The 12,145-nt window shown below is 51.2% G+C and overlaps 1 protein-coding gene across 9 annotated transcripts in view; it reads left to right on the top strand.

Moving 5' to 3' along the window:
• Positions 1 to 409: 409 nt before the first annotated feature.
• The window catches only part of NPRL3 (NPR3 like, GATOR1 complex subunit), a 33,308-nt gene continuing 21,572 nt past the window's right edge, over positions 410 to 12,145 (top strand). For 3 of the 9 annotated variants that reach the window (XM_025275212.3, XM_044935982.2, XM_025275219.3), the window contains exons 1-3: positions 413 to 833; positions 5,935 to 6,004; positions 11,936 to 12,065. In XM_025275212.3, the coding sequence (XP_025130997.1) occupies positions 716 to 833; positions 5,935 to 6,004; positions 11,936 to 12,065 (318 nt within the window). In that variant the 5' untranslated portion in view covers positions 413 to 715. Of the gene's footprint in view, positions 834 to 5,934; positions 6,005 to 6,076; positions 6,096 to 11,935; positions 12,066 to 12,145 lie in introns of those variants that run through there. The other 6 variants (XM_025275217.3, XM_025275214.3, XM_025275218.3 and 3 more) reach the window with 5 other exon arrangements.

Here is a 12,145-nt window from a genome sequence, read left to right on the forward strand (position 1 = left end):
GTGTTTCCAGGTTGCTTGTCTATATTCTTCAGAGAACTATCTATTCACGTCTTTTGCCCACTTTTTAGGGGGTCACTTGTGTTTTTCCTGTTGAGTTGTGAGTGTTTTTTTAAAAATATATTCTGGATACAATTCCCTCATCAAATATATGACTTGCAAACATTTTCCCCCACTCCGTGGGTACTTTAATAACTTTTACAACAAAGAAAGGCACATTTAGAGACATCCCTTGAGCCAGAAGGTTAGGCCAGGCAGCTTTCTATTTGCATTGCCAGCGGCTCTCTTGGGCAGAAGCGGGCCGCTGCAGGCATGCGGGTAAGCCCAGCGTCCAGAGCCGGCATCGCGCCTGCGCACACGGCAGCTTGCGCCTGCGCAGAGGTCGCCGGTCTGCGTACAGGGTGCTTCCGCAAGTTTGCCTCATACAGTCGCGAAGTCTCGCGAGCCTCTTGCGAGTGTGGGGTGTGGGACGGGCCCGTGGGCTCGGTGGGTCTGGCTCCGCTCGGCCCCCCCGCCTCCAGCCGGTCCTCCTCAGGGCGGTGGGTCCCGGGTCCTCAGCTCTCCCCCGGGCAGCTCCTCCTCAGAGCCCCACCCGCCCCTCGCCCCCGACCCGTCCTCCTCAGGGCGCTGGGTCCCGGGTCCCGGCCCCTCCCCGGCCCGACGTCCTCGGGGCCCCCACCCAGGCCCCGGGCCGACCCCTCCCCGGGCTCCCGGCAGGATGGGGGACAACACCAGCCCCATCAGCGTGATTCTGGTGAGCTCGGGGAGCCGGGGCAATAAGCTGCTGTTCAGGTACCCTTTCCAGAGGAGCCAGGAGCATTCGGCGTCCCAGACGAGTAAGTGGGCGCCGGGCGCCGCCTCCCTCGCTGTGAGCTGGGAAGCCGGCTACCGTGTTGTGTCCGTACTGGCGGTGCCTTCTCATCACAGAGTGCTGGGGAAGTATAGAAAAGTAAAAAGGAGCAGGAAAAGAATCACTCATAGTTTAAACATGTCAAATCACTGTTGCTAACGTTTCATCGGTTTCTCTAGCCTTTTACCTAGGATAAAGGTACAATGTGAATGTATTCAGCTAGGATGAAGTTAAGAAATGCAGGGACATCGGAGTTTCCTTTGGCCACTTCCCCTCAGTTCTGCTGCTCCTCCCCCGTTAACCACTTACATTTTGAAAAGCGTTCCTCTTGAGCAAAGACACCAAATATATATCCACAGAAAAATAGTTTATTACTTTGGGTTTCTTCCCCCTCCAACACATAGGATGTTCTCAGTCGCTGTTTTTTTCCCATTGAACCGTCTGTCTTGAAGCCTTTTCCTGCCTAGCAGACAGATGACCTCTCTCTTGGTGTAGCGCACAGCTGCCTGGTAGGAACATACTCTTTCCCTGCGGATGGACATTTAGGTTACTTGCGGTTTTTCACTATTGTGGATGTTCAATTTATAATTAATCTAATTAAAAAAATTATTTTAAAATTTGTAAACATGGAAAAAGTTTTAAAGGCCCAGAGGAGTTTAGATTATGAAAAGATGGTTCTTGCCTCTCATTGACCCCCAGCCACCCACATCCCTTGTAGGGTCAGATGCTGTTACCATTTTCCTGTGCATCTTTCTAGAATCTTAAGTGTAAATGCAAGCATATACGTACATTATTTTCTAAGCACAAGTGAACACACTGTTCACACTCTTCTGCCCTGTTTTCATTTTCACTTTACATCTTTGATATAGATTTAAAACTATGGTCAGAATCATAGGAAGAACTTACTATGGTTTATTCATCCAGTCCTCTGTTCATGGACATTTGTTTCCAGTCTTTTGCTAGCAGTGTGAATGTCTTTTATGTATATATTTTTTTGTTCTGCAGAATATATGATCAATTCCCAGAAATGAAATGTTTGGATCCTAGGGTTAATAGTGAGTCATGTGTTAAAATTTATTTATTTGGAGGAAAATTGCTTTACATTGTTGTGTTGAGCCATGTATTTTTAATAGATCAGATTTTTCTATGTTTGTTCATGAGATAGGTGAAAACTTTTATCCGATAGTAGTTTTAATGGGCTTTTGCCTTCTGACTGAGAGTGAACATGTTTTCCTGTTTTTATAGTCATTTGGATTTCCTTTTGAGTTAAGAACCTACTCATAACCTTTGCTTAATTTCCTCTTGAATTGCTTGATTTTTTTGTTGTTGGTTTGAAGAAGTTTTTAATATATTTAGGAAAAAATAGGCCTTTGTGACAAAGCTGTACGTTCTTAGCCAGTTTGCCTTTTGAGTTTTGATTTTTATGGAGTCAAGTTTTCAGCCTTTTTGTGGTTTCTGAGTTTTGTTCTGCATAGAAAGGCCTTCTGCTGTTATTAACAGATTATTAACAAAAGGAGTGTCTTGTTTTCCTGTGGAATATTTATTGTCTTTTTAAAAGATATTCTGTATAATTGCTTTATAATGTTGTGTTAGTTTCTTCAGTAAAACAAAGTGGATCAGCTTTATGTGCATATAATATCCCCTCTTCCTTTGACCTCTACTTCTCCACCAGCCCCCTCTCCCATCTAGGTCATCACAGAGTACTGAGCTGAGCTCCTTGTGCTGTATAGCAGCTTCCCACTAGCTAGCTATCAGTATATATTTGTCAATCCTACTCTCCCAATTTGAGAAAAGGCAGAGGAACCAGAGTTCAAATTGCCAGCATCCACTGGATCATCGAAAAAGCAAGAATTCCAGAAAAATATCTATTTCTGCTTTATTGACTATGCCAAAGCCTTTAACTGTGTGGATCACAATAAACTGTGGAAAATTCTGAAAGAGATGGGCATACCAGACCACCTGACCTGCCTCTTGAGAAACCTGTATGCAGGTCAGGAAGCAACAGTTAGAACTGGACATGGAAAAACAGACTGGTTCCAAATAGGAAAAGGAGTACGTCAAGGCTGTATATTGTCACCCTGCTTATTTAACTTATATGCAAAGTACATAGTGAGAAACACTGGGCTGGAGGAAGCACAAGCTGGAATCAAGATTGCTGGGAGAAATATCAATAATCTCAGATATGCAGATGATACCACCCTTATGGCAGAAAGTGAAGAAGAACTAAAGAGCCTCTTGATGAAAGTGAAAGAGGAGAGTGAAAAAGTTGGCTTAAAGTTCAACATTCAGAAAACGAAGATCATGGCATCTGGGCCCATCACTTCATGGCAAATAGATGGGGAAAGAGTAGAAACAGTGGCTGACTTTATTTTTCTGGGCTCCAAAATCACTGCAGATAGTGATTGCAGCCATGAAATTAAAAGACACTTACTCCTTGGAAGGAAAGTTATGACCAACCTAGACAGCATATTCAAAAGCAGAGACATTACTTTGCCAACAAAGGTCTGTCTAATAAAGGCTATGGTTTTTCCAGTGGTCATGTATGGATGTGCGAGTTGGACTATAAAGAAAGCTGAGCGCCGAAGAATTGATGCTTTAGAACTGTGGTATTGAAGAAGACTTGAGAGTGCCTTGGACTACAAGGAGATCCAACCAGTCCATTCTAAAGGAAATCAGTCCTGGGTGTTCACTGGAAGGACTGATGTTGAAGCTGAAACTCCAGTACTTTGGCCACCTGATACGAAGAGCTGACTCATTTGAAAAGACTCTGATGCTGGGAAAGATTGATGGCAGGAGGAGAAGGGGACGACAGAAGATGAGATGGTTGGATGGCATCACTGACTCAATGGACATGGGTTTGGGTGGACTCCGGGAGTTGGTGATGGACAGGGAGGCCTGGCGGGCTGCGGTTCATGGGGTCACATAGAGTCGGAATGACTGAGCGACTGAACTGAACTCTCCCAATTTGTCTCACCCTCCCCTGTCCCCACTGTGACCACATGTCTATTCTCTACATCTGCGTCTCTATTCCTGCCCTGCAGATAGGTTCATCTGTACCATTTTTCTTGTTTCCACATATGTGTTAATATATGTTTTTGTTTTTTGGGTTTTTGTCTTAATATATGATATTTGTTTTCTTTGTCTGTGAATCTGTTTCTGTTTTGTAAATAAATTTATTTGTATTATTTCTTAGATTCTACATAATCTATATTCTAGATCATCATATAATATTTTTCTCTCTCTGGCTTACTTTACTTAGTGTGATAATCTCTAGGTCCATTCATGTTGCTGCAAAATGGCATTCCATTGTAGGACTTCCTGGTGGCTCAGTGGTAAAGAATCTTCCTGCCAATGCAGGAGACATGGGTTTGATCCCTGGTCCAGGAAGATCCCCTGGAAAAGAAAATGGCAACTCACTCCAGTATTCTTGCCTGGAGAACCCCATGGATCCTGGTATGCTATAGTCCATGGGGTCGCAAAGAGTCAGACTTGACTTGGTGACTGAACAACAACAACAAAATTTCATCGTATATGTGTACCATATCCTCTTTATCCATTCATCGGTTGATGGGCACTTAGGTTGCTTCCATTTCCTGGCTATTGTAAATAATGCTGCTGTGAACACTGCAGTGCATTTATCTTTTTGAATTCGAGTTTTTGTCTTTTCTGGGCATATGCCCAGGAGTGGGATTGCTGAATCAAAAACTCTGTTTTTAACTTTTTAAGGAACCTCCATGCTGTTCTCCATAGTGACTGCACCAGTTTATATTCCTACCAACAATGTAGGAAGATTCTCTTTTCTCTGCACCCTCTCTAACATTTGTTCTTTGTAGACTTTTGGATGATGGCCATTCTGACTGGTGTAGTTGTAGTTTTGATTTGGATTTCTCTAATAATTAGAGAAATGGGCTTCCCTGATGGCTCAGTTGGTAAAGAATCTGCCTGCAGTGTAGGTGACCTGGGTTCGATCCCGGGGTTGGGAAGATCCCCTGGAGAAGGAAATGGCAATCCACTCCACTCATCTTGCCTGGGAAATCCCATGAACAGAGGAGCCTGGCGGGCTACCGTCCATGGGTTTGCAAGAGTCGGACACAACTTAGTGACTGAACCACCAATCTAATAATTAGAGATGCTGAACATCTTTTCATGTGCCTGTTGGTCATCTGCATGTCTTCTTTGGAGAAATGTTTGTTTAGGTCTTCTGCCCATTTTTGATTGTGTTACTGGTTTTTTTGATATTGAGTTATATGAGCTGTTTGTATACTTCGGAAACAAAGCCTTGTTGGTCACATATTTGTATCACTAAATATTTTCTCCCAGTCTGTAGGTTGTCTTTTCATTTTGTTTGTGTTTTCCTTTGCTATGCAAAAGCTTAAGAGTTTGATTAGGTTCCATTTATTCTTTCTTTTATTTCTTTTGGGAGCCCGACCTAAGAAAATATTGCTACAATTTGTGTCAGAAGGCTTTCCCTATCTTCTCTTCTGGGAGTTGTATGGTGTTGTGTCTTATATTTAGTTCCTTCAGCCATTCTGGGTTTACTTTGATGTGTGGTGTGAGGAAGTGTTCTAATTTCATTCATTTTCGTGCGGCTGTCCCGCTTTCCCAAGGTCGCGTGCTGAGGAGCCCGCCTCCATGTGTACTCTGGCCTTCGTGGTTGAGCATCAGTTGGCCGTAGGTGTGCGGGTGTGTCTCTGGGCGCTCTGTTCCGCTCCAGTGGTCCCTGGGGCTGTTTTTGTGCCAGTGCCACACCGTTGTGATTACTGTAGCTTTGTAGTGCTGCCTGAAGTCTGGGAGGATTATTCTTCCAGCTCTGTTCTTTCTCCTCAGGATTGGTTGGCAACTCTGAGTCTCTTGTGATTCCATATAAATTTTAGGATTGTTTGTTCTAGTTCTGTGAAAAATGTCATGGGTAATTTGATAGGGACTGCATTAATCTGTGTAGATTGCTTTGGGTAGTATGGCCATTGAAACAGTATTAATTCTTCTAATCCTAGAGCAGAAACCATCACTTTTAATGGTTCCACAACCTTCCCATATGTGGATGGGTCCTGTTTTCTTAGCTTTTCTCCACTTTTGCCTTCACTCAGGTAAGCCTCGTAGCAGATACGCTGTCAACAGTGCCGGAGAGCATGCTGAAGACCAGGATGGGGACCCCAGGTACGGGCTCTGCAGCCGCTCCGTGGGCGCCGGCCCCCTGTCGATCCAGACATTTCCCCCCCTCAGGAGCCCTGTTCCTCTTCTGCACTTGGTGGGTGTTTCAGGCAGACTGATGTGGGATTGTGGTGCCCGTCTCTGGCTTTCTTTGTGATTCGGTTCCATGATCCTGCTGTGGGCTGTGTTGTTGGTGGGGCAGGCTGGAGACTAGATGGGGCCATGTCCCTACAGGATGTTTATGTCCCATGAGAGGAGCACGGAGGAGGGGACCCTGGTGCTGCCCTTGGACCCTCGTCCCCAAGCTCGTGTGCAGAGGCTGAATGTGGGTGCTTGAGCAGCACAGCATGCCCGGGCGGAGCGGCGGCTGGGGGCCAGTGCTGCCGTGACCCGGGCTGAGGAGGAGGGGACCCTGGTGCTGCCCTTGGACCCTCGTCCCCAAGCTCGTGTGCAGAGGCTGAATGTGGGTGCTTGAGTAGCACAGCATGCCCGGGCGGAGCGGCGGCTGAGGGCCAGTGCTGCCGTGACCCGGGCTGAGGGCCCAGAGGAGGGCAGCTCCCGTGCCTTCTGGGCGTGCTCCCCCCTTCTCTGGGAGGTGCTCTCAGGGTGGCAACCTTGAGAAATGGCCACTTCTGCCTTCTTACATTCATTTTAAAGTTTAAGAAATAATGGTACAGTCCCAGATGAAGGAGACAAGATCGTGACCTGCGAGTCCTGCGTGAGATTATATCCGTGGGAAGGCATCTGTGGGCCCCAGCCTGCACCCCGGCTGTGTGAGGCGTTAGCACCGTCTCCCTCGGTTCTCTGACGTGGCGCCTGCCATCGCCTCGTGTGCTTTCTCTTCTTTTCTCTGAGGATGTGGGGGCCTCTGGCATGACCGCCGACTGGCTCTGAAGGGAGGAGGAGGCAGGGATGCGGGGGCTGCTGGGCATCATGTGTCATTCTGCTTGACATCAAGGCCTGTGGATGTCTTGTCCTTTAAAGTGGTGCCTGGAAACACTCTTGTCTGTGAGGCGTGTAGAAAGGCGTATCACACTGCATGCCGACTGAGTGCGTTTTGGCCCCCCCTCCTGTGTCACAGGTGGTCAGAGCAGGGCTGGCCACCTGCCTGCCTTCCTCCACGCTCTGCGGATGTGAGGCTCAGCCCACTGAAGACTCAGAAAGAGCTCTTGGAACAGTCTGGGAGAAGGGCCGGCAGGACCTGTATGCTGCAGTGACTTTTCAGAGGCTTACAGTAAAATGACTGGGAGGATGTTTTCTGGGGAATTCATTCTGCATTTAGCGTAATGAAGACAGGAAACCGGGGGACAGGCATAAGACACTGTGGGTCAGTCAGGATGCCAGACAGGCTTGCTCCCTAGGGAGAGCTGGTCTCTGCAGAGGCTCACTGAACGTAAGAATGCCTTTGTTGGTGATTTTGGCACCTTGTAGCACCTGCTGACCCCGCTCTGCGCCCCTACACCATCAGAGGTGCAGGTTAATGCCCCAGGGCCCGGCTGTATTTTGTCTTACAGACCTGCCAAACTCCTGCTCTGCCCCTGGCACCCAGGGGACCCCCACCCAGCTCAGATGTCTCCCCAGAGCAGTGCAGTGACGTGCCTCACACTCACTCCCTGTTTTCCTTGGTTGTCGTTCTCAGAGGGGCTTTTTCTTCTGGAACCAGCAGTGTGTTCCCGCTTGTCTGCCAGATTGAAGCTGTGTTAACGGGCCTGACGGTCCCCTCTGAGTGTGGTGGTGCTGGCCTCACAGGAGTGCAGAGCTGTGCTGCCCAGGGTTGTCCTCACTGGCTAGCCGTTTAAGTTGACATGGACTGAAATCAAATAAAAGTAGAAACTGAGTTCCTCAGTTGCACTGGCCACATTTCAGGTTCTCAGTGGCCACCTGTGATGACAAATAGGGAGTGAAGAAGATGGATATTGTTTGTTTTCTCTTAAGGCCTGAAGGTCAAGTTTAGAAAAGATGCTGTCTTCCTGTTAGGGAGGTCAGCTGTGCAGCGGCCACAGGGTCTCAGGAATTGAGGCTGAGATACTTGGTGGTGGTGTGCGGTTCTCATGAGCCTTTCGCCTTTGGGGCCTTGTCTGAGCTCCTTGACATGTTTGGGCAGAAAGACTGAGCGCCGTGCAGGCACCCAGCGCGTGCGTGCGCTGCTGCACTCTGATCGGGCCCTCGGCCTTGTTCTTGCTTCTGGGAACTGACCCTCCTTGCCCAGCCTGAGTTCACTCGTGAGGATTTGAGCGTTCCTGGGAGGACTGGGTGGTAAGTCTTCCATGTCGGGAGAGTGTTTTTCTGTTCTTTCTTGTGTGGCAGGTGGTGTAGTCTTGACCTCAGCGGTTAGTGTAAGTGTGGTACTTCTGCCAGACCTTACCGCTGTGTTAATTGTCATCTTGTAACTCTTGATGAGTTTCAGAATCAGTGTGGTCTTGATGGCCCTGGTCCCATTGCAGTGAGCGAGTCGTCCAGCCGGCAGGTGACTGGCCACAGGGTGGCCAAGGCTTCTCCACTCTCCTCTGTCTCAGTTCCCACCGCCTTCTCCTTGCTTATTCTGGACTCCTGGTTTCCCTCGGTGCTGGGGGTGGACTGCTGGGTGCAAAGACTCACTGCCTCACGAGAGCCCAGGCTTCCCGCAGCCCCTGCCCTTTCTGCACCTGGACTTGTCTAGTGCTCTGAACCTGAGCGCCCAGACAAGGTTGGCTGGCACCAGGGACCTCTGGGACTGAGTGCTCTCAAATGCCCCCTCCTCCCGGCAGGCGCTGTGCCCTTGGGAGGGTGTTTGACAAGTGGAAGCAGGGTTTCTTGTCTCCCTCACCTGCCCCTCTCAAGAGAGACGCTTGTCATCACCCCTCCATCTCTCAGAGGGGTCTGTGAGGTCTGTCCCAAGGGCTGAGTGTCCCCTGTGGCACTCGGGCTTGGATGCTGCCCTGTGCCCATCACACACTAAAATGTCCCCGTGGGCTTTATATGACACTTCTCTAGGAGGCAGGAGTACAGGGGGACCTCCTGCCCCTGACAGGGCACCCCCGGGGTTGGAGGTGCACAGCGCACCTGGGTGCCCCGAGAACGAGGGCAGAGTCGCACGCCCTTCCATGCTGTCCCGCTGTCTGTTTGTGGACTGGCCCGAGAACACGCCCTGTCCCAGGTGTCTCAGGGTGGACGGTCTTGGTTTGACTTCCAGCTGTGCTGGTTCATCTTTCTAAATGTGTTTTCTTTTTTAATTTCTTAAGTTATTGCAGAAATGTTAGTTTTTATAACAATTATTTTAGTGTATTAAAATATATCAATATTTACCATGCCTCTCATCATCAAAACAAGGGGAGAGGATTTTTGTAAATTTTGGAAACATCAAACAAATATCGAGAGAATTCCCTGATGGTCCAGTGGTAAGGACTTGGTGCTTTTATCACTGGGGCCCAGGTTCAATCCTCGGTTGGGAAATTAAGATCCTGCAGGCCGCATGTCGCGGCCTGAAAAAAAACCAAACAAATATTGACACTTTTTGTTTCAATTTGCTATTTATGACTATTATATCGCCTGACCCCACATCTCATGACATAGCTGTCTTTGTGCATGTTATGTCAGCAGATGCTGTATAAAGCCAGCTGCTGCTGCTAAGTCGCTTCAGTCCTGTCTGACCCTGTGTGACCCCATAGACGGCAGCCCACCAGGCTCCCCCGTCCCTGGGATTCTCCAGGCAAGAACACTGGAGTGGGGTGCCATTTGCTTCTCCAATGCATGAAAGTGAAAAGTGAAAGTGAAGTCGCTCAGTTGTGTCCAACTCTTAGGGACCCCATGGACTGCAGCCTAAAGGCTCCTCTGCCCATGGGATTTTCCAGGCAAGAGTGGTGGAGTGGGTGCCATTGCCTTCTCCTGTATAAAGCCACTCAGGTGTTTTTCTCATTATAAACCTGTAGTGTTAAGCTCTGGTGAGTGGATTTCTGTGTGGGCCAGACTTGCCCACACAAGCAGAGCAGTCAGACAGCAGAGGGATCTCGCCGAGTGTCTGCCGGGGGTTGAGGGGTGGCTTTTACTTGAAGCAGCACCTGACTTTGCGGTTGGTCCCCTCTGCAGACCTTTGCTCTCTGGGCCCAGGTAGGGAGAGTGCTTTTCAGGCGGCCTTGGGGTTTGGAGGCTTCTAGATGTGCGTGAGACCACTGCCGCTTGCCTCTGAGTCTCAGGGCCTGTCCCACAGCCCAGCAGACTCAGGTTCCTGGACGGGAGGCTGAGGCCAGGGCTCAGGCCCGTCTGTGGCTCTTCGTGGCAGAGCAGAGGTTTTGGAGGAGATTTTTGATATCACAGTAAAAAGTGAAGTCTCTGGGCGGTGGGTGGTGTTCTCCTATCTGTCCTGTGGTGTCCTGAGTCACAGGGTGGCAGAGTAGTGGTGGGTTTGCTCAGATAGGGCAGGAGGCGCGGGCGCTGGGCCAGCTGCTGGGGCAGTCATGTCAGTGAGGCTCCACCGCCCCACGTCCTCTCCGGTCTCCAGGCCCCTGCATGGCTTCCCGAGCAGAGTGAGCCATTGAGAGGTTTTGAAGAAAGACCTAGAGTCTCCCGCGTCTGGTTGACTCACCAGAGGGCCGTGTTCCTGGGAACGAGGCCCCACAGTGGGGGCCGAGGCCAGGCTGCAGGCCCCATGTTTCCAGAACATCTCTGATGGTGTCCGTGCGGGAAGGGCCGACTGCAGCCCTGACTGCGAGTGGCGCGGCGGCCCGCGCTGACAGACCCTCTGTGTCTGGTTCATTCAGGGGCCCCAGGCGACTGAGCGTGCCTAGAGGGCCGTGTCAGTCCTGGGGGAAGACTGGACACCCGTGTGACCCCGCCCAGGGCCTCAGCGGTTTCTGCGGGATTCCCGCAGCTGCTGGTCTCATTTATGCTCGCCCCGGTGTTGGGCGCGCATAAGCAGCCGCTACCGCGGGGCCCCTTCCTGGACCCTTGAGTCCGGGCGGTGTCTGGTTGCTTCGTAGCTGAGTGGAAGCAGCAGCAGCAGCACGCACAGTGTGCGGCCCTCCTTCCTCTGGGGGCAAGGGTTCTCGGGGCAGGTGCCCCCCCAGAGCGCGGCCCCTGGGAGAGGCCCGGGGTGCTACCACCAGCCCCGCTGCTCGGGAGGCCTGTGTCCTCAGTGGCCCCTGTGGAGCCCTCCCCGCACAGCCTGTCCTCCTACCTGGATGCCGGAAGGGCTTTTCCCCAGCGGGGGGATGAGCACAGGCCTTGCTGCCCTCTGGCTCCACATTCGACATGGGGCATCTGTGTCTGCAGAGTGGAGGCCCCGGTCCTGGGCTTGGAGACAAGGCTGCCCTGCACTCTGTCCCCTGTGGTGACGCCCCCACGCTGACACCCTGGGCAGGAGGGAAGGGGCCATGCTGCCAGCCCGCAGCCAGCTCGCACCAGCCCTTCCTCCTCCGTGGCCTCCGTCTCTGTCTGTCCCTCCATCCTCGCAGTTAGTGGATCTGTGTATTTCATGTGTCTGAAATGTTTTTTCCCGAATAAAAGCTGGAGGGTGACGTGTTCAGGGTGTGGGAGGCCCAGGAGCTGCCCTGGGATGAGAGCGGTTCAGAGGCTCCAATGCGTGCATCCCCTTGGGCCTCAGTCAGCACCGAGGGGCCGGCCTCTGGGGGCTTGGTGGGGGGCCCTGCACCCCTGGGCCTGTTAAGGGAGCCCCCCCTCCGGCCTCCGAGCCTTAACAAGGTTCCTCAGGGCCTTGCCAGCGCCCGCAGCCTTCCTGAGGGCAGACGCCTCTCTCCTCCTGCCTGGGTGGGGGCCAGGGTGGCAGCACATGCCCTGCGGGACCGCTCGCGCCTTCGCCTTGTAGCTCTGCCCTGACCCTGGGGGGTGCTTCCGAAGGGCAGCTGTCAGGTGGAAGCTTCCCGGTCCCCACCCGGGGCAGTGGGCCTGCTGCTGTGGCTCGCAGTTAACTCTTTTCACTCCACTGTCTTTTTAAATTTTAAGGTTTTCAGATGTCATTCTGGCAACAATTTTGGCAACCAAGTCTGAAATGTGTGGCCAGAAGTTTGAACTGAAGATCGACAACGTGCGGTTTGTTGGGCACCCGACGCTGCTGCAGCACACGCTGGGCCAGGTACGGGCTCCCGGGCAGGCGCGGGCCCCTGGCTCCGCGGCCTTTGGGGCTGTGGAGGGCAGAGCCGTCCGGTGCTTGCC

This window comes from Bubalus bubalis, chromosome 24, assembly GCF_019923935.1.
Source record: "Bubalus bubalis isolate 160015118507 breed Murrah chromosome 24, NDDB_SH_1, whole genome shotgun sequence".
In the NCBI taxonomy this organism is placed as follows: domain Eukaryota; kingdom Metazoa; phylum Chordata; class Mammalia; order Artiodactyla; family Bovidae; genus Bubalus; species Bubalus bubalis.